General features: G+C 43.1%; 1 protein-coding gene across 8 annotated transcripts in view; it reads right to left on the minus strand.

Annotated features, from left to right (window-relative positions):
- Positions 1-22,580, minus strand: part of PIKFYVE (phosphoinositide kinase, FYVE-type zinc finger containing) — a 326,446-nt gene that overhangs the window by 211,697 nt on the left and 92,169 nt on the right. For 7 of the 8 annotated variants that reach the window (XR_005780642.1, XM_040441689.1, XM_040441688.1 and 4 more), the window contains exons 4-12: positions 21,102-21,217; positions 20,815-20,986; positions 16,710-16,914; positions 15,428-15,517; positions 11,443-11,581; positions 7,923-8,080; positions 7,386-7,497; positions 6,813-6,960; positions 5,805-5,972 (exon numbers count right to left, since the gene is read on the minus strand). Coding sequence is in view for 7 of the 8 variants with exons in the window: in XM_040441689.1 (XP_040297623.1) it covers positions 5,805-5,972; positions 6,813-6,960; positions 7,386-7,497; positions 7,923-8,080; positions 11,443-11,581; positions 15,428-15,517; positions 16,710-16,914; positions 20,815-20,986; positions 21,102-21,217 (1,308 nt within the window). In the remaining variant the exon portion in view is untranslated. The remainder of the gene's footprint in view (positions 1-5,804; positions 5,973-6,812; positions 6,961-7,385; positions 7,498-7,922; positions 8,081-11,442; positions 11,582-15,427; positions 15,518-16,709; positions 16,915-20,814; positions 20,987-21,101; positions 21,218-22,580) is intronic. The other variant, XM_040441692.1, reaches the window with a different exon arrangement.

A 22,580-nucleotide genomic window follows, 5' to 3' on the forward strand; every position in this document is an offset into this window, starting at 1 on the left:
GGCCACACAGCGGGGCGTAGAGTGAAAGGCACACCATATGGTTTTTGGAAGGCTGATTTTTATGGACTGGTTTATTTACACCATGTCCCATTTGAAGCCCCCCGATGCACCCCTAGAGGAGAAACTCCCTAAAAGTGACCCCATCTAAGAAACTACACCCCTCAAGGTATTCAAAACTGATTTTACATACATTGTTAACCCTTTAGGTGTTGCACAAGAGTTATTGGCAAATGGCGATGAAATTTGAGAATTTCTTTTTTTTGCCTAATTTTCCATTTTAACCCATTTTTTCCACTAACAAAGCAAGGGTTAACAGCCAAACAAGACTGTATCTTTATTGCCCTGACTCTGCTGTTTACAGAAACACCCCATATGTGGCCGTAAACTACTGTACTGGCACACAGCGGGGCGTAGAGTGAAAGGTGCGCCGTTTAGTTTTTGGAGGGCTGATTTTGCTGGACTGTTTTTTTGGCACCATGTCCCATTTGAAGCCCCCCTGATGCACCCCTAGAGTAGAAACTCCATAAAAGTGATCCCATCTAAGAAACTACACCCCTCAAGGTATTCAAAACTGATTTTACAAACTTTGTTAACCCTTTAGGTGTTGCACAAGATTTAATGGAAAATAGATACAATTTCAAAATTTCACTTTTTTGGCAGATTTTCCATTTTAATATTTTTTTTACAGTTACAAAGCAAGGGTTAACAGCCAAACAAAACTCATTATTTATGGCCCTGATTCTGTAGTTTACAGAAACACCCCATATGTGGTCGTAAACAGCTGTACGGGCACACGGCAGGGCGCAGAAGGAAAGGAACGCCATACGGTTTTTGGAAGGCAGATTTTGCTGGACAGTTTTTTTTTACACCATGTCCCATTTGAAGCCCCCCTGATGCACCCCTAGAGTAGAAACTCCAAAAAAGTGACCCCATTTTAGAAACTACGGGATAGGTTGGCAGTTTTGTTGGTACTAGTTTAGGGTACATATGATTTTTGGTTGCTCTATATTACACTTTTTGTGCGGCAAGGTAACAAGAAATAGATTTTTTGGCACGTTTTTATTTTTTGTTATTTACAACATTCATCTGACATGTTAGATCATGTGGTAATTTTATAGAGCAGGTTGTCACGGACGCGGCGATACCTAATATGTATACAATTTTTTTTATTTATGTAAGTTTTACACAATGATTTCATTTTTAAAACAAAAAAAATATTTTAGTGTCTCCATAGTCTAAGAGCCATAGTTTTTTCAGTTTTTGGGCGATTATCTTAAGTAGGGTCTCATTTTTTGCGGGATGAGATGACGGTTTGATTGGCATCTATTTTGGGGTGCATATGACTTTTTGATTGCTTGCTATTACACTTTTTGTGACGTAAGATGACAAAAAATGGCTTTTTTTACATCGTTTTTATTTTTATTTTTTTTACGGTGGTCATCTGAGGGGTTAGATCATGTGATATTTTTATAGAGCCGGTCGATACGGACGCGGCGATACCTAATATGTATACTTTTTTTTTATTTATGTAAGTTTTACACAATGATTTCATTTTTGAAACAAAAAAAAAAATCATGTTTTAGTGTTTCCATAGTCTAAGAGCCATAGTTTTTTCAGTTTTTGGGCGATTATCTTGGGTAGGGTATGATTTTTGCGGGAGGAGATGACGGTTTGATTGGTACTATTTTGGCGTACATGCGACTTTTTTGATCACTTTTATTACCTTTTTTGGGAAGTAAGGTGGGCAAAATTTCAATTTCATCATAGTTTTTTATTTTTTATTTTTATGGCGTTCACCGTTCGGGTAAAGTAACATAACCGTTTTATAGATCAGGTCGTTACGGACGTGGCGATACCAAACATGTGTAAGGAATTTTATTTTTTTCATTTTTAATCAGTGATAAATGTGTTTTTTGATTTTTACTTTTTTAACTTTTTTAAACTTTTTTTTTTACCCAGACCCACTTGGTTCTTGAAGATCCAGTGGGTCTGATGTCTGTATAATACAGTACAGAACAATATATATTGCACTGTACTGTATTTTACACTTGTCTGAACAGATCTATGCTTTTTAGCATAGATCTGTTCAGCACCATGGACAGCAGGACGCCTGAGAGGCGTCCTGTTGCCATGGGAACCTTCCCCGTCTGCTCAGTACAGGTCAGAACTGCGCAGACGGGGAAGGGTAAGGAGGGAATCTGTCGGGGGGCTGTCTGGGGGCTCTCTCCCTCCCCATCGGGGGGCTGCAAAGGCACAGCAGCCCCCCGATGGGAGAGGGAGGGAGCTCCCTGCGCTGTTAACCTTTTCCATACAGCGGTCCGTACGGACCGCTGTATGGAAAGGGTTAAACGGCTGACATCGCATCGCAGATGTCAGCCGTTTATACCAGGGTGCCAGCAATGTGCTGGCACCCTGGTATACCCACTAGAAACCAACGATTATACAAGGGGAGGCCGGCGGGGGATCGCGATCCCGCCTGCCGCACCGCCCGCCGCCCACAACCCTCCCCCTGCACCTCCCGCCACCATAAAATCATTCGGGGGTGCAGGGGGGGTTAATAAAACATCATTTTAGGCATATAAAGTTTCTGATCCCCGCGGTCAGGGACCGCGGGGACCAGAAACTGCAGAAATCGCAGCAAACCGCAGGTCTGAATTGACCTGCGGTTTGCCGCGATCGCCGACATGGGGGGGTCACGGGACCCCCCCGCGCATTTAGCCTAGGTGCCTGCTCAATGATTTGAGCAGGCACCGGGTTCCGATCACTGCCGGCCGGGCGGCAGTGATCAGAACAACACATGACGTACCGGTACGTCATGTGTCCTTAAGTACCAGGACATCATGACGTACCGGTACGTCATGTGTCCTTAAGAGGTTAAAGGGGCGGGCACCGTGGAGGTCAACGTTAAAGGGGCGGGCACCGTTAAAGGGGCGGGCACCGTTAAAGGGGCGGGCCCCGTTAAAGGGGCGGGCCCCGTTAAAGGGGCGGGCCCCGTTAAAGGGGTGGGCACCGTTAAAGGGGCGGGCACCGTTAAAGGGGCGGGCACTGTGGAGGTCACTGTTAAAGGGGCGGGCACTGTGGAGGTCACTAGGTCACTGTTAAAGATGCGGTCACTGTGAAGGTCACTGTTAAATTTGGGGTCACTGTTGAAAAGGCGGGCACTGTGGAGGTCATTGTTAAAGGGGCAAGAACTGTGGAGGTCAATGTTACAAGGGCGGCCACTGTGGAGGTCAATGTTACAAGGGCGGCCACTGTGGAGGTCAATGTTACAAGGGCGGCCACTGTGGAGGTCAATGTTACAAGGGCGGCCACTGTGGAGGTCAATGTTACAAGGGCGGCCACTGTGGAGGTCAATGTTAAAGGGGTGACCACTGTGGAGGTAACTGTTAAAGGGGCAGGCACTATTAAAAGGACGGGCAATGCGGTCACTGTTAAAGGGGCGGGCACTGTGGAGATCACTGTTAAAGGGGCGGGCGCTGTGGAGGCCATTGTTAAAGGAGCAGGTACTGTAGAAGTCACTGTTATGGGGGAAACTGTTGATATCTTTTTACGACACAAGGAAACATAAAATGAAATAGATTAAATATACCCATGCAAAAACGGGTCCTTCTGCTAGTCTCATATATATAAAAATGAGTTTTTGTCTGTCTGTTCTTTATGCGCGACCAAACGACTGGACCGATCTTCACCAAACAGGTACATCAGGTGTCCGAGAAGGTTTTAGAGAGGGTCTCAGCTCTCTAATGACCTGCATTAGCCAACACAAGCCCCCAACTGCCATGCACATGATCACATGTCCCTCATCAGCCAATAGAAGCTCGCAGGCTCTTAGTCTCCACATACACACAGTTTTACTCCAGATTTCCATAACAACCCAGCCATTTTTCTTCACTGCTATAAGTCAGCTTTAGGCTAGGGCTACACGACGACATGCACAGCTCAGCAGACTGTATCACACAATAGACTTAGATACACAGCAGACAGTATGACACATGACAGGATTAGATACATAGCTGAGCAGGCAGTATTATATTAGATACACAGCTCAGCAGACAGTATCATACAGGATAGGATTAGATACACAGCCCAGCAGACAGTATCACACAGGATAGGATTAGATACACAGCCCAGCAGACAGTATCACACAGGATAGGATTAGATACACAGCCCAGCAGACAGTATCACACAGGATAGGATTAGATACACAGCCCAGCAGACAGTATCACACAGGATAGGATTAGATACATAGCTCAGCAGACAGTATCACACAGGATAGGATTAGATACATAGCTCAGCAGACAGTATCACACAGGATAGGATTAGATACACAGCTCAGCAGACAGTATCACACAGGATAGGATTAGATACATAGCTCAGCAGACAGTATCACACAGGATAGGATTAGATACACAGCTCAGCAGACAGTATCACACAGGATAGGATTAGATACACAGCCCAGCAGACAGTATCACACAGGATAGGATTAGATACATAGCTCAGCAGACAGTATCACACAGGATAGGATTAGATACATAGCTCAGCAGACAGTATCACACAGGATAGGATTAGATACACAGCTCAGCAGACAGTATCACACAGGATAGGATTAGATACACAGCTCAGCAGACAGTATCACACAGGATAGGATTAGATACATAGCTTAACGGACAGTATCACACAGGATAGGATTAGATACACAGCTCATCAGACAGTGGGGGGGGGGGGGGCGCTGTAGAGATCACTGTCGATATCTTTTAATGACACACAGAAAAAATCGAATGAAATAGATGAAATATACCCGTGCGAAGCCGGGTCCTTCTGCTAGTCTCTTATATACATGAAATTTGTCAAATCTCATTCACTTTGCTGGTACAGAATTATGCTGCAGTTTTAAGTGAAGTGAAGAGTGAAGAAAACAAATAGATTATAATATAATAATTCTAAAATATATATAAATAAGGTTCAGAAGATAATGTTAGGCTAGGGCTACATGTTCGCGAGACAGCTGATGCGGCCAGGTTTGAAAGAAATCCAAGATGACTGGATTTCTTGCTGCCCTGGCCTTGTATAGCTCTAGCTTTAAAGGAAATCTGTCACCAGGATAATCGCTATTGAAGTAAAGCCATGGCCTAATAGCACTTAGTACCTTATTTCTAGATGTGCCTTTGTTCCAGCAATAGATGTTTTTTTAGCCTCTGAAAATCATGCAAATGAGCCAGTAAGGTGCCCAGAGGGGCGTCATACTTGCAGGAAGGAGCCCAGACACGCCCCTTGCCACAATGTGTTCACCCACCCCCCTACATCACATTCAAGCCATAACTCTGCCCACCTTTTGCCCCCCTTCCCCTGGTATTGCCAAACACAGCCTGTCCCACTTACGGCATCAGACTCAACTCTACAAATGGGCATGCGCCAAGCCCAGTGGCGTACTCCGCCTGTGCTGGAAAGGAAAGAGGAGGAGCACGTCACTTACATCACTGGGCTTTTCAGAGGATAGAAAACATCTATTGCTGGAACAAAGGCACATCTGGAAATAAGGTACTAAGTGCTATTAGGCTATGGCTTTACTCCAATAGCGATTATCTTGGTGACAGATTTCCTTTAAGGGAAACGAGTGATATATAACCAATATAACAAAAGCAAGACAGGTGGGCATACACATATACATTGCCCTTTGTCTTTGTGAAAGAGAACTGTGAATTGAGCTCTGGATTTAACAAGTCTTAGCAATGAATGGAAAGCAAAATAGGGTATAAAGGGTTAGGCAATGACAAGGCAGAGGCCATCATTGACCAACTTAATACCTTTCTGGTCAGCAGGGTGAGGGGGCACATGGGGGTACTTGGAGTGCTTCTTGATGTGGAAGTTGACGTTGTCCATCTCAACATTGAGGCTGATGGAAGCGGCCGAATCACTGTCCATAGCAGATTGGAAGCTGCTGACTGAAGTACGTTTGCTAGGACTTGCAGAATCTTTGCATGATATAGCAAGAGGAGAAAAGCAAAGGGGAAAGGAGGGAAAACAAAGGGTAATAGGGGTGGAGGGGGGAAAACTAGGTTTAGTAAATGGAGGTCCCCAAGTTCAGTCCTTAAATGCAACAACTTAGGTCTATGCGTGGGGAAATGATAAAAACCAAAAACACGGAATACATTTAGTTGATACACAGGACGGATCCTTGGGGACTTATATGAATGTTCTACTACTAATGGCTGGAGAGAAACAGCAGAACTGCTATTAAGTAAAAGCCAGAACTAGCAGAAGAAGCAGAAGACAAGACCACCACAACATACATTACAGGTCAACTGAAAGGGAAGCTGTTACACGGACAAGTACTTATGAATCTTTTATTGTAAAGAGGATACGTTTCACTCCAAAGTTCCTGCATTCAGGTATCATAGCAGTATGTGCATGCTTTCATGCAGTCATAATCAAAATCTCTTCTAATGAAGGGACGTAGACTGCTGAGGTCAATGATGTGAAAGGTGACAACGTCATGTATGGCTTGATAAGGGTGCTATTACACATCCTTGGCAGAACAGGGGGTACTGCATGTGGCTACCTGTCATGCAGCACCTGTCCTTGCAATTTGAGATAACTGCAAATACAAATGCAGCCCTGCATAGCGGTTAATCCATGTTCAGGAATTGAGGCACCCTGGGCACATGTGGGGCACAACATGCACGTCAAGGTTAGTGTGGACTGTAAAAGCCCATGTCAGATGCTGGGTGCAAATGTCTCTGTACACCCTCAAGACCCAGCCACAGCTAAGTTTGCTATGCCTATTGATTGACTGTGTGATTTATTGAACTTACTGGTTAAGTTGTCTTCTCCTTCATCTGCAATCTGTTCTGTATCACTGTCATCAAATTTGATGTCTTTAAACCAAGATGGTTCGGAGTGTCCTTCCACAGAATTCACTGAATCGCTGTCAGGTGATGGGGTCTCTGAGAACTCTGTGCTCTGAAATTGCAGTACATTACCGGTATACAATTCATACAACTGTGTAAAGCCTTGAACTAAGGGATGACCCCGAGTACTGACAGAAACAAGTCTCCATTGACGTACTATTACACCAGGGTGCTTTCACAGACTCAGAAGTAGGGGGCTCCACTGTAACAGCCATTTAGTCCTATAGACGCCAACATCAATAGCAACCACAGAAGCTAGGTGGTTAAACAGGGAAGGGATCCCTCTGTTACTCCACCAGGCCCTTGTACTCTGCATTGAATGGAGCTACAGGGAGCAAGCATGAATGCAGTGAGGAGGAACTCTGCACCATGGTGGGCCCCCTAGTGATCAGACAATAGTCACCTGTGGATGGCCAATAAATATCCCATGTGTTGTCTCAGTTGCCATTAAATGTGGCAGAGGTTTTAGTTACCTACCTGCAGAGGTCGGTACAGGGCATATTCATCACGGAAAAGCTGATCGTGGTGGGTGACGCAGTCCAGCCATCTGCCATCAACAAGGGCTTGACCAATGGCTATAGCTTGAGCTCTGAAGATTAAATCAAGCCAATAAGTACAATACTGACAAACCATGACTCTTTATACCCATTTACAAAGTAAGGGGCTTCTATATACTCATCATTATCCCTACATTGCTGGAAAGGGCTTATGCAAATAATACCGATGCAGTTCAAAAGCACACCATAGTCTCTACAGAACCTGAGAATTGATGGCCAGAACCAGGGGAGTTTGTAACATGGATCCAGCAGATCATTGCAGCAGGCCATATAAATGTGAATGCTGAAGCCAATCACTCATAGTCAGAGTTAATCTCATAGTTTAGCATCTTATTTCTGCATACACTAAAACAGAATTTCTTTTTGTCTTTTTTAGTTTTACTCACTGACCTTGTAAAACCAATATAATCTGTAAAATATCTATATAAATACTGCACAACAGCACGCAAAATATTACCTAGAGGTGACGTGTCCATTTCTAATCAACCAGTTAACTAGTTCCTTCCCCACAATGCAGTTCGGGTATGTGCGCAGCCAGTATCGGTGATCCTGAAATTCCATGCCACTATTGTGGTGACAGATCTTCTTCCACAGTTCTTTCAGCTGCACAGAATCCTAAATGAATACAATGAAAGGTACCTGCATGAATTGCAAGAGCTTCACCACTCAATACATCAATGTGAGGGCTTTAAACTTTCAGCTTCTGCCAGAAAGAACACAATGAGAAGTGCTGTGGCAGGGCAAACACTGAGAACCAGTTTGACAGTGATCTAGTGATGTATTTTAGTATATATATATATATATATATATATATATATATATATATATATATACATATACATACATACACACACACAGTACAGACCAAAAGTTTGGACACACCTTCTTATTCAAAGAGTTTTCTTTATTTTCATGACTATGAAGGCATCAAAACTATGAATTAACACATGTGGCATTATATACATAACAAACAAGTGTGAAACAACTGAAAATATGTCATATTCTATGTTCTTCAAAGAAGCCACCTCTTGCTTTGATTACTGATTTGCACACTCTTGGCATTCTTTTCATGAGCTTCAAGAGGTAGTCACCTGAAATGGTCTTCCAACAGTCTTGAAGTTCCCAGAGATGCTTAGCACTTGTTGGCCCTTTTGCCTTCACTCTGCGGTCCAGCTCACCCCAAACCATCTCGATTGGGTTCAGGTCCGGTGACTGTGGAGGCCAGGTCATCTGGCGCAGCACCCCATCACTCTCCTTCATGGTCAAATAGCCCTTACTTTCAAAGTTTTCCCAATTTTTCGGCTGAATGACTGACCTTCATTTCTTAAAGTAATGATGGCCACTCATTTTTCTTTACTTAGCTGCTTTTTTCTTGCCATAATACAAATTCTAACAGTCTATTCAGTAGGACTATCAGCTGTGTATCCACCTGACTTCTCCTCAACGCAACTGATGGTCCCAACCCCATTTATAAGGCAAGAAATCCCACTTATTAAACCTGACAGGGCACACCTGTGAAGTTAAAACCATTTCAGGGGACTACCTCTTGAAGCTCATCAAGAGAATGCCAAGAGTGTGCAAAGCAGTAATCAAAGCAAAAGGTGGCTACTTTGAAGAACCTAGAATAGGACATATTTTCAGTTGTTTCACACTTGTTTGTTATGTATATAATTCCACGTGTTAATTCATAGTTTTAATGCCTTCAGTGTGAATCTACAATTTTCATAGTCATGAAAATAAAGAAAACTCTTTGAATGAGAAGGTGTGTCCAAACTTTTGGTCTGTACTGTATATAAAATCTAACAGCAGCACAGTTAGAAAAAAAAGTAAATAGGGTGTAAATCCTCAGAGAAGGTAGGCGACCATTCCACTGTACAATATTTTCAAAAAATGAGGCAGCACTCCAGATAAAAGTGAAAGGTGATGACCCAATTTATTCCCAGGCAACGTTTCAGCCCCCTCAATGAGGGCTTTGAGGCTTGACAAATGCATCATTGAGGGGGCTGAAACGTTGCCTGGTAATAAATTGGGTCATCACCTTTCACTTTTATCTGGAGTGATGCCTCATTTTTTGGAAATAAATAAATAAATATATATATATTTATTTGCTTTTGTGAGTTTTTATTGTGGTATTGTTTTTCAGTCAGAGTAAGCATTGCTTGTAATTTCTATCTACCGGTACTCCATTGCATTTTGGTTGGTGTACACAATTCATTACGCCGTTATTACTTTAGCACTGAAGAACAGTATTTTAGCTCCCATCCCAATATTTTTTTTTTTGGGGGGGGGGGGGGGGGGGGGGGGATAAAAAATTACCAAGCATCATAACTAGAGATAAGCGAATTTCCGCTTATGAAATTCGTTAACACTTTGTTTGTTGGTAAAAGGTTGCATTATGGATTCTGTTACCACGGACCCTAACGCAATTCTATCATGGAATGCATAACGGAAACGGTACAGATCCGTTTTGCAGCCCATAGACTTTAAAGGCATTCCGTCCGTGTTAAAGGAATCCATAACGCAATTCACCTTTTACCAACAAACGAAGTGTGAACGAATTTCAAAATATGAAATTCGCTCATCTTTAAATCATAACAGTCAAGAGATATCAAGTACTAAACTTTCCAGCTTTAGACACCTGTAAGTTATCTTGACACTGGTTGTTAAAGGGCCTTTCACATGGGCTGATGATCAGCCAGACAGATATACTGTATGTAGGAAGGTTTGTGATTAATGTCCTGTGAAAATGGTTTATCGCTAAGCTGACAAAAGCGCAAACAGCTAATCACATCTTTTATGTGGCTGCAAAAACTATTGCTTGTCGGCAGCACATCCCCCAGTGTAAAGAGGGGACATAATGCTGATATACGGTGGAGTGTATGAGAGGAGTAAGAGTAGAGCGATCACATTAACTCACTCACCCCATCACAATCACTGGACAGTGAAAATTAAAGTAATAACTAGCACTGATCATCTTGCATATAGTCAATCAGTGCTGATTAGGACACAGAATGTACCCTTGAAAAAAGGATCCTAAAACTGGGACCAGACCACTATCTAAATTCTGTGGGTAGCCAACAACTCTCACCCAACAGATGATGTCAGGGGAGAGATGGGTCGAGCGTGCTGAAAAATAACAGGGCTGATCATGCCAATCACTCAGTTTCAAAATGGTAGTCTGCAACAGTGTTTCCATAGTTCAGTACAAGCAGTATGGAGGGATTACACTTTTGTGACGTGGTAAGGTAGTAGGTGCAGATGATAAGATTCTCTTGAAATAAAAACAAAATGAAATGTGAGGTGTCGAAAAGGAAAAAAAATATACGGTACGTAAAAATCCAGTTCACTAGTTTTATTAAATGGCTTTAAAATAATGCAGTGCTAAAATTGAGATACTTAAAAAAAAAAATAATAATAATCCTACATTGCTGTAAAAACGTACTATAAATATTTCTACATGATATCGCAGACTGGGGTCACTGAGTTTTGGGAAAAAAATGTATACGCCAGAGACACATCTGTAGGGTTCTGAGCGCTGAGATCCCCACTGATTGCTAGAACGGAGAAAGAAGTACGTTCATATTGTGATCTGCCTCCTCGCTTCAGGAGACGGGCTCCATAAAAGGCTATGGACTTGTATTGATTCTGTCCTCTGCAGCAAGGAGAGAGCGCTTCTCTCTCTACAGGTCAGTGAGGGTCTCAGATCCCTATGACCCTTATGTTTCTATGACATATCAAACGTTTTACCAAAACTCGGTGACCCTTGAATAAAACCAAAAAGGCCCTTCAAAAGTTTCACAAGACAAAAGATACAAAGGAGCAGACTATAAATAATGCGGAAACAAAGTAACAGTTTGTAAGGGTGAAAGAAAGACACATCTCACCCAGTTCAGCCTATTATCCTGTAAAGGTGACAAAGCAGAATGTTCTATGAAAACTAGATAATTGCGTGAGCAGAGCAAAGTGGGATTTTATACCAAAAGTATCTTCCGCTCCTCTTCATTAGTGTCATTCTTCAGGTAAGTGCGGGAGGCCTGAGGGCTGACAGATGACTCATAGGATGGTACCATGGGAGAGCCAGAGCGGTCTAATGACAGGTTAGTAATACTGGCGGACCTAGAGGTAATTAATTAAAGGGAAAAAATCCATTACATTTCAAGATTTCATACATTTAAGTTTGAAGCAGATACTCCAGTCCATACTGGTAACTGAACACTCACCCTGTGATTAAAATGATGTGAATTTCTCATTGTAATTATTATTTTTCAGGGATATCTGAATATGTCACCTACTTTACTGGAGAGATGTTAATATTCTGTATTCATTACAGGACTGTGTGGCCTGCCCATCGACCATATTACAAACCCCTCATACAACTGGTCCGAATGGGAGGGAAACTAGAAGGAGGCCGTCAGTGAAGAAGCATCTAATCAAAACACATCTTGACATTACTAAAAAAAAAATATGGGTGACACGGCCAGATGACAGAAAAATTGAGCTTTTAGCCAAAATTCAAAAAGCAAATTGTGGTGCCAATGACCAGTAAAAGTGCCCACTCCTGAACAAGCAGCGCCCCAACAGTGAAGTATGGGCAGGTGCAGGGATGCTCCAGACTGTTGAAAGAGCTAGAAGTTGGGAGAAAGTTCACTTCGTAGCAGGACAATGATCCAAAGCAAAAAAAAGGCAACATGTGGATGGTTTAACAATCATAAGGTGAATGTTCTAAAAAGGAAAAGCAAGTGTACCCATCAGAATCCAATCCGGAGACTCAACAATCCAAAACATCTTAAACTGGAGCAAATCTGGTAGGAATAAATGGGCGAAAATCAAAACATCACCCTTGCAGACGTAAAGGGGTATTCCGGTTATTACAAGCTACTCCCTATCCACTAACTGATCAGTGGAGGTCCGAATGCTGAAACACCTACACCTTTTCCTGATCCTAATGGAGTAGAAGGTTGGGAATGCACTATGCCACTCTATGCATTGTCTACGGGACTGCCGGAGAGAGATGAGCAATGTACTTTGCCGTTTCCAGCAGTCCCATAGACAATACATGAAGCAGCAGGGCACATGCTCAACCTATAGGTCTGTTAGGACGGGGAAAGGGGACTTCTGTTCTTGAGATCGGTTGGACTCCCACTGATTATTAAGCTATCTCCTATCTCGTGGATAGGGGATATTTAGCAGTAACTGGAGTTATTGCCACAAAGGGGTTGAATAGTTCTGTATGCAGAATTTTTCAGATTTTAAGGTTAGTAAAAAAACAAAACAACTGGCAAATAATGAATTGTGAAATGTACATTTAGAGGCTTGAATACTTTTGAAAGTTTCTATATGCACACATAAATGGTTATGGAGGTTTGGTTAGTGTATACCCTGGCATGTACATGGCAGGACCAAAGTATTAGGCTCCATTCACACGTCCGCAACGTGTTTTGCGGATCCACGGATCAGCAAAACACGGACAGCGGCAATGTGCATTCCACATTTTGCGGACCGCACATTGGCGGCACTAAATAGGACATGTTCTATTTTTTGGCGGAACGGAAGTGCGGACCCGGAAGTGTGGATCCGCAATTCCGTGTCCGGGCAGCACATCGTGCTGCCCCATAGAAATGAATGGGTCCGCAATTCCATTCCACAAAATGCGGAACGAAATTGCGGACGTGTGAATGGAGCCTTAACGTGTTGCATTATTACCTCCATTTTGGTAACCCTAGATGCAATGCACAAACGTGGTGTATACAACCCTGCACGTCGTGTATACCAATGTACAATTTACAAATGTAGTTAAGGAACAGGGTTCATTTGTATAAAGATATACACTGGCTATATAGATTGGTATGGAATTGCAGATACAGTCTAACAGGAACATCACCAATCTACTTCAGGTTAACATTATTATCATCATCCTAAGTAGTATGGCCATATTATAAGAGTGTCGGGCATCTCATGCAATGAAATTCTGTTACTGTTACAAGGTTTCCCCATTAAAGGAGTTGACTGGGTTCTAGATCCAGATGACCTATCCTCAAGCTACTATCCAGAATCCTGCAATGAATATCTGCTCTATCCTTCTCCTCCTCTTGCTTTCTAACATGAATAAAACAAAATTTAGCATCTATCCCATCTCACTCAACCGCCCCAAAAGACCTATCACGATCAATGGCAACCTGTGTGCAGGGGGTGGGCAGAGACGGCGACCTGTGTGCAGAGACGACGACCTGTGTACAGGGGGTGGGCAGAGAAACAGCGACCTGTGTGCAGGGGGTGGGCAGAGACAGCGACCTGTGTGCAGGGGGTGGGCAGAGACAGCGACCTGTGTGCAGGGGGTGGGCAGAGACAGCGACCTGTGTGCAGGGGGTGGGCAGAGACTGCGACCTGTGTGCAGGGGGTGGACAGAGACTGCGACCTGTGTGCAGGGGGTGGACAGAGACTGCGACCTGTGTGCAGGGGGTGGACAGAGACTGCGACCTGTGTGCAGGGGGTGGACAGAGACTGCGACCTGTGTGCAGGGGGTGGACAAAGACTGCGACCTGTGTGCAGGGGGTGGACAAAGACTGCGACCTGTGTGCAGGGGGTGGACAAAGACTGCGACCTGTGTGCAGGGGGTGGACAAAGACTGCGACCTGTGTGCAGGGGGTGGACAAAGACTGCGACCTGTCTGCAGGGGGTGGACAAAGACGGCGACCTGTGTGCAGGGGGTGGGCAGAGACGGCGACCTGTGTGCAGGTGGTGGACAAAGACTGCGACCTGTGTGCAGGGGGTGGGCAGAGACTGCGACCTGTGTGCAGGGGGTGGGCAGAGACGGCGACCTGTGTGCAGGGGGTGGGCAGAGACGGCGACCTGTGTGCAGGGGGTGGGCAGAGATGGCGACCTATGTGCAGGGGGTGAGTAGAGATGGCGACCTATGTGCAGGGGGTGAGTAGAGATGGCGACCTATGTGCAGGGGGTGGGCAGAGATGGCAACCTGTGTACTTAGGGGAGGGGCGTTGCTCATTTCATTTCTAGTTACGCCCCTGTCATTGATATTATATTGATGGCCTATCCTGAGGACAGACAGTCAATATCCTAAGCCCATAAAACTCTTATAAATCTTTGCTAAGGACTTGAGATTACTTGACTTGTGATAAGATGTTTAGACTCTACTTTAAACTGGAAGCAACAATGAAAAAAATGCGATAAGACCACTGGACAAATGGTGATTATTTCTCTAGTTATCATGTCAGACATTGGTAGCACATGGCTAGGATAGGTCACCAATGTCAGATAGGTGTGGGTTCCACCTCTGGGAACGCACCTATCTCCAGAACTGGCCCCAGAAAGTGAAGGAAAGCGCACCGTGCTCACAATTCATTTCTGTGGGAGTCCTAAAAACAGCATGAGCAAGCATGATTGGCTATTTTCAGAACTCCTACAGAAATGAATGTAGGGTGGCTGCAAATGCTCACTATAGGGGTCCCATTCCGGAGATAGGAGTGGGTCCCGGAGGTCGGACCCGCACCTATCTGATATTGGTGGCATATCCTAGAGACATGCCACCAAAGCCTGAAGTGAGATAACTTGTTTAGGGCTAAAGTTTAAACAACATGTATCACTTTAAATTTGACCACCTATACTTTTAACAGTGGACTAATAGGTTGAAAGCTCGGTTTCTATTCTACAGATCAGTGAAACATCTGCCTGATCACTGCTGTAGCCCGTTGAGCAGCGGCCACCAAGAGGTGGACAACTGTACATGGGTTTAAAAATCAATGGGAAGCTTATGTGTAAAGCAGAACAAGATTTCAGAGAAATGGTCCGTATTAGAAGATTAATCAGCCATATTAAGGAATTCATTCTTGTAACATCATAAACTGAGATATTACTTGTGAATCAAGGATTTGCTGTTAGACTTTTATGGAATACTTCTGATTTTGAAAAGGTAGCAGTAGTCTGTAAACATTGTCATATTTCTACCTGTTTCTTGCTGGGGACTTCCCAGCATCCTCTTGAACAGAAGCTAAGCGTGTTGACAGTGATGGCTTTGAGGATTCCTGGTGAACAAGACTGAAAAACAGGAGTGAAAAGAAACCATTATTAAATCGCTAATAATAAAAAATCTAAATCAGAAATGCTAGAGACATTCAGCACTCCGTATCTGCAGTAACTGGTGAATAATGTGGTTTCAAATTTTTCAAGGCAATTTCCGAGTTTCAGCCATCAGACCTTTCTCAAACATTATTACCGATGGTGGTATAGAGGAACAGACGCCAGGCACATTTCTACCTTGGTGAAACTCCTCTTTCTGACATGCCTGACATCTGTTCCTCTATAACAAAAGGTCTGTTGACTGAAACGTCATACGTAAATGGTCTTATTCGTAAGAACATGAGCTCTACAGATGTCATTTTATACCAGAAATGGTTCAAATCGTGTCAGTAAACTTAAAGGGAACCTATCATTCCCCACATGCTGCTCTCACTGAGGGGAGCATCATGTAGTGACAGTTCTGCTGATTTTAGCAGTCTGTCACTCCTGTGACAGCTTTCATCAGATTTAGAGAATTGACCTTCCAAAGCACATGCCAGCGCTGTGAGAGATATGAATCTGATGCTGCCCCCTCCTCCCGACCATAGCACTGTCTGCAGGCAGAGAGTCTCACCTCTCTCGCAGTGCTGGGGGTGCTGTGGGGCTTGGCGGATCAGCACCCTACAATTACTGAATGCAATCACAGGAGTGAGACTGCTGAACTCAGCAGATCTGTCATTACACTTTGCTGAACTTAGTGACGGCAGGATATGGGAGCTGACAGATTCCCTTTAAAGTGAAATTTTGGGTAAATAAGTTACCAAAGTGCATTAACACCACAGGAAATAACATGGTTCTGCATCTGCGGGGCTGTGTGGCAAAAGTTACCAAATCAGTCCCCCTCCCTGCCCAAACTATTGGCTAAAGCTACACCCCAATTAACTTTTCCAGCTTTCTTCTCAAAATGCAGGAGAAACAGCTAAAAGGTAGTAGAAAGTGCCTAGAATCGCGAGAATTATATGCAGAGGCAGGAGTCCGTGTGGTGTGCAGGATACTTTCATTTGGGGACCAGAGTGAAAAAATAATGGCTTTACTTACTTACTTAATTACTTTACCCTAAAAGCTCAATTTTTCTAATTAAAAAAGATTTCCTGGGATTGTGTGGGAAAGCTATTTTCTAGTGAAAGCATATACGGTAATTGTTCAGAGATTTTTTTATGAATAACATTACCTTTGCCAAGCAAGATCTTCCTCTAAAAAAATGTTGCGACTAGACTTTCTTCCTCCCACTGGAGTGCGAGGTTCCCCAGGATCCAAAAGAGATACCGAACAGGAGTCTGAGAGAGCATTCAAGTCTTCTCCAAAAGTATGGCCATCAGTGGAATGTGCATAGTTTATGGCAATCTTGCAGCAATAGGTACATGCCCGTAGATCACCTTGACAGAGGGACATAAACTCAGTATTTCACTAAAGCACTAGCACTACGCGCTTCTCTTTACATGCTTTGTCCTGCAATGTGTTTATTCCTCATGTATTTATGTACACATTATAATTGGTAGGATGCGATTGTGGGCCTTGGGAGTCAAGCAGCTATCAGTGCTCTGAAATGCTGCACTTAACTTGTCAACCTTTGGATTCATAGCACTACTTTAGATTGCACCACACAGTCCTTTCAGTCTAACTTGTCTTTTGCTCTGTATGTAGTTTCTATGTAACACCAGTGTAAGTGTCCAGTGGCAGCAAAAAAGTTTGGCCACCTCTGGTCACTATAACTGTTACTTTAAACAGTTAGGCAAGTTGCAGATGAAATTATCTCCAAAAGGCATAAAGTTAAAGATGACACATTCCCTTTGTATTTAAAGCAAAAACTATTTTTTATTTCCATCTTAAATTTTTAAAATAACAAGAAAGGAAAAGCCCCCGAAGCAAAACTTTGGGTATCCTGCATGGTTGGTACCTAGTAGCACCCCCTCTGGCAAGTATCACAGCTTGTAAACGCTTTTTGTAGCCAGCTAGGAGTTTTTCAATTCTTGTTTGAGGGATTTTCATCCATTCTTCCTTGCAAGTCTTTCCAGTTCTGTGAGATTCCTGGGGCGTCTTGCATGCACTGCTCTTCTGAGGTCTATACACAGTTTTTTAATGATGTTGTGAGAGCCATGGTAAAACCTTCAGCTTGTGCCATTTGGGGTAGTCTATTATGAATTTTGATGCATTTGCAGAAGCCATCCTCTTTTCAACTACAGCTATTTTACAGTTGGCTTTCTGTTTTCTTCCAGAATCTGATGGAACTTCATTAAATTGTTCTCTCTATCCATGAAATTTTCCTGTGCCATTGGCTGCACCATAACCCAAAGCATGATTGATCCATCCCCATGCTTAATGGTTGGAGAGGTGTTCTTTTCATGAAATTCTGTGCTCTTTTTCGCCAAACATAACATTGCTCATTGTGGCCAAAGAGTTCTATTTTAACCTCATCAGTCCACAGGACTTGTTTCCAAAATTGAGATGTTCTTGTGGGGAGGATGCAGGAGAGGTTTTCTTCTGATGACTCTTCTATGAAGGCCTTATTTGTGCAGGTGTTGCTGAACAGTAAAACAATGTACCACAACTACAGAATCTTCCTGAAGGGCATTTGCAGTACAGAAGGGGTTCCAATTTGCCTTTCTAGCAATCCTACGAGCAGCAGTTTTTGAAATTTTTCTTGGTCTTACAGACCTTCTCTTGATCTCCACTGTTCCGGTTTCTTAATTACATTTCGAACTGAGGAAATGGAGTCTAGTTATTTATAAAGCTTTGAAATTTGCTTCACCTGGTCATTCCTAACAATGATTATGAACAAGCTTTAAAGGGTTTCTGTCACCCCACAAAACTCTTTTTTTTTTTTTTTTGGATAGTTAGATTCCTCATAGCGCGATATAGGAGAATATAATAGTCTTACTTACTTTCATGCGGCCGATTCTTTATAAAACGAAGTTTTATAATATGTAAATGAGGGCTCTACCAGCAAGTAGGGCGTCTACTTGCTGGTAGCCGCAGCAGAAAACCGCCCCCTCGCCGTGTTGATTGACAGGGCCAGCCGTGATCTCCTCCTCCGGCCGGCCCTGTCAGTAATTCAAAAATCGCGCGCCTCTGGTCATTCGGCGCAGGCGCTCTGAGATGAGGAGGCTCGTCTCCTCAGCACTCCCTCACTGCACCTGCGCTGATGACATCACCGAAAGAGAAGACGTCATCGGCGCAGGCGCACTGAGGGAGTGCTGAGGAGACGAGCCTCCTCATCTCAGAGCGCCTGCGCCGAATGACCAGAGGCGCGCGATTTTTGAATTACTGACAGGGCCGGCCGGAGGAGGAGATCACGGCTGGCCCTGTCAATCAACACGGCGAGGGGGCGGTTTTCTGCTGCGGCTACCAGCAAGTAGACGCCCTACTTGCTGGTAGAGCCCTCATTTACATATTATAAAACTTAGTTTTATAAAGAATCGGCCGCATGAAAGTAAGTAAGACTATTATATTCTCCTATATCGCGCTATGAGGAATCTAACTATCCAAAAAAAAAAATAATAATGAGTTTTGTGGGGTGACAGAAACCCTTTAATACTAACATGCTATTTAAGGTCTGAGACCTCGGTCAAAGTTATCTGAGCAGTAAAATCTCCTCGGGTTCCCATATTTTAGCAAGGTACTCCTTTACTTTTTTTCATTCTAAAACTGTACAAACCAAAATAATACATTGATATTGCTTAAAATGTTGAAAAGTGTGTTTCATCTTTAACATTATGCCTCTTGGAGATCATTTAATTGTCAATTTGATTAACAGTTCACAGTAACAATAATTTTGACCAGGAGTGCCTAAACATTTGCATGCCACTGTAGCTTGCTATCAGCACAACTACTTGGAACAATGCAGGGACATTATTTGCCTCTATCAGCCAATCACCCCAAAAAAACTAAATTGCCTGGGAGGTTATAAGACTGGCACGCCATCTGTCCCCATAACCAAAAATAAGACATTTCCTTTACACTCATTACCCTGATTTACCATTCTCTCACATATTCTGCAGATCCCCTGATTATGCCCAGATGGTGGCTCAACTTTTACAGGGTGGCAGACTGACTATTCCTTATTAATAGAATACTAGGGTGAGGATAATAAAAATCACCTCCCCTTCCCCAACCTGCAAACTTTTTTCATCTGTTTATTGCCTTTTGTCATTCAATACTGAAATCTTTTTACTATATGTTCCAATAAAAGTGAAGTTATTTCCACCAGTGATCCCATTCAGTGAGGTTATAATTATGGTTGGTTTTAGAGATGTGACTGTGTAAGTGTTGGGGTTTATGGAGGCAAACATCTGAAAACTGGCTGTAGCATATACAGTTGCAAGAAAAAGTATGTGAACCCTTTGGAATGATATGGATTTCTGCACAAATTGGTCATAAAATGTGATCTGATCGTCATCTTCTAAGTCACAACAATAGACAATCACAGTCTGCTTAAACTAATAACACACAAAGAATTAAATGTTACCATGTTTTTATTGAACACACCATGTAAACATTCACAGTGCAGGTGGAAAAAGTATGTGAACCCCTAGACTAATGACATCTCCAAGAGCTAATTGGAGTGAGGTGTCAGCCAACTGGAATCCAATCAATGAGATGAGATTGGAGGTGTTGGTTACAGCTGCCCTGCCCTATAAAAAACACACACCAGTTCTGGGTTTGCTTTTCCCAAGAAGCATGAATGATGCATCGCACAAAAGAGCTCTCAGAAGACCTCCGATTAAGAATTGTTGACTTGCATAAAGCTGGAAAGGGTTATAAAAGTATCTCCAAAAGCCTTGCTGTTCATCAGTCCCGGTAAGACAAATTTTCTATAAATGGAGAAAGTTCAGCACTGCTGCTACTCTCCCTAGGAGTGGCCGTCCTGTAAAGATGACTGCAAGAGCACAGCGCAGACTGCTCAATGAGGTGAAGAAGAATCCTAGATTCTTAATTCTTTGTGTGTTATTAGTTTAAGCAGACTGCGATTGTCTATTGTTGTGACTTAGATGAAGATCAGATCACATTTTATGACTAATTTGTGCAGAAATCCATATCATTCCAAAAGGTTCACATACTTTTTCTTGCAACTGTACTTCCTCTTCTATCGTGAGGATAGGTCATTAATATTAGGAAACTGGAATACCCCTTTAACACTTACTGTGCTTATTACTTATTATACTAGAATGTCTATTACTAATTATATCATGTAACCCATTACTGGCAAATGTTAGGCCCTTTCGGTAGATATTTCTACTTAGTCAGCACATTCTATTAAACAGCCCTACTGTGCCAACCTGTATATCCCATGAATTTCCCAGGGATTTCCTGGTTGCAGCAGCGGCTGCAGAAAATCTGGCCACAAAGTCGACAGTGATGTCTCCGTCGGAAAGTGGTGAACTTTTCATTGCAGTCGTAGCACTCCTTACATTGGCTGTCAGGCATCCAATACTGCTTCAAGTCACTATCCTGGTGAGGAAAGTAAGTAGAATAGTTTGAGCATTTACTGTGTCAATTGACTCACCATAGAGCCAGTGACTTTTGGCAAGTGAGAGGATAATAAGCCGTGTACTTAGAAAGTTACCTGACTCTTTCCTTCCATAATCTCCTTCAGGCGCTTGACCACTGTGCTCAGACTGCGCAGCTGCACGGCCGTGCGAGGATCGTGACCTAGAGGCGGCTCTGGCTTTCTTCTGGTTTCTAAAACAGAACCATGGTTAATCAAGTTGTGACTACTAATGGCTACTGGTTTACTTGTATGCACTCCTGCAGTGTTTTCAGACTCCTTCACTGATCTGTTCCCAATCTTTACAAACAGATGTAAGAATAAGTTACATTTTTTGTTTGCTTTCAGTGTATAAAAATCATGAAATCTCTGATCTTGTGCCATACGATACCTGAAGAAGGGCCCGAGCAGTCGTAAAAGTTCGCTTTTTCAATCCATTATGTAAACCAAAAAAAGGTATCACTTAAATTACAAACAATCTGGAAAAAAATCTAGACTGATTTGTCACGTCCAAATGAAAAGGGTCACTGTAAGGCAGGGGTGCACAACCTTTTATGGTTGGGGTCCAAGTTGTGAGCCTGAACCAATTCCAAGGGCCGAAAATAAAAATTAAAGGGGTATTACCAACTAAAATACTATTTTTATGGCATATTGAACATACAGTATATATCATAAATGTCTAGTTACACTTCTAGTCCTCCCATCTAATGGGAAATTACATGAAAGATACATGTGAGCAGCCACAAGACATAGACATACATGTCTGCTACCAGATAATTGGGGGCCGCACAGAATGGTATCGAGGGCCGCATGTGGCCCCCGGGCCGCAGGTTGTGCACTCCTGCTGTAAGGGGACAATCCATTCAACACAATGCACTGCCACCACTTAATGGGTTCTGGGCGAACAGGAACCTCTCACATTGTACCCAGATATAACAGTAGAGGACACACAGGAAGTCTATGGATCATTTTAAAGCACAAAAACAAAGTTCTATTTAGTTGAAAGTTAAAGTGTTAACCCCTTAATGCCACGGCTTGAAAAGGCCTTAAAAAGTTGTTTGGTTTCAGGTAGAAACTGGACAACAAACAGGACCAGCCTGCAATAAAGAAGCAATCATTACTTACCTGGATCGGTTTAGCCGCCTGTAGTGATGATGTCATGCCAACAAGTGACCACAGCAGCCAATTACTGGACTACTTGGTGCACCACTGAGGCAAGCGATTGGCTGCAGCAGTCAGATGTCAACATTATACCACCACTGCAGCCTGGCTAACAGAGCAGGACAACTGGAGCGGGAACTCCAAATCTGCTATGTCAGCAATAACCACTTCTTTGTTTCTGGTGGACTTTCTGAAACCAAACAACTCATTTAAAGAGGGCCTGTCACCCCTCCAGACATGTCTGTTGTAGTAACTACTTGCATTCCCCATGTAATAACAGTTGCACCATTCCTCTGTTATTTTTACTAGAAGTTAATGAATGAATTCCCAGCCGCTTGTTGTAAAGATTCAGATGGGTGTTACCAGTTGGGGTGTGTCTGAGTCAGACACACCAGC

This window comes from Bufo bufo, chromosome 7, assembly GCF_905171765.1.
Source record: "Bufo bufo chromosome 7, aBufBuf1.1, whole genome shotgun sequence".
Lineage (NCBI taxonomy): Eukaryota > Metazoa > Chordata > Amphibia > Anura > Bufonidae > Bufo > Bufo bufo.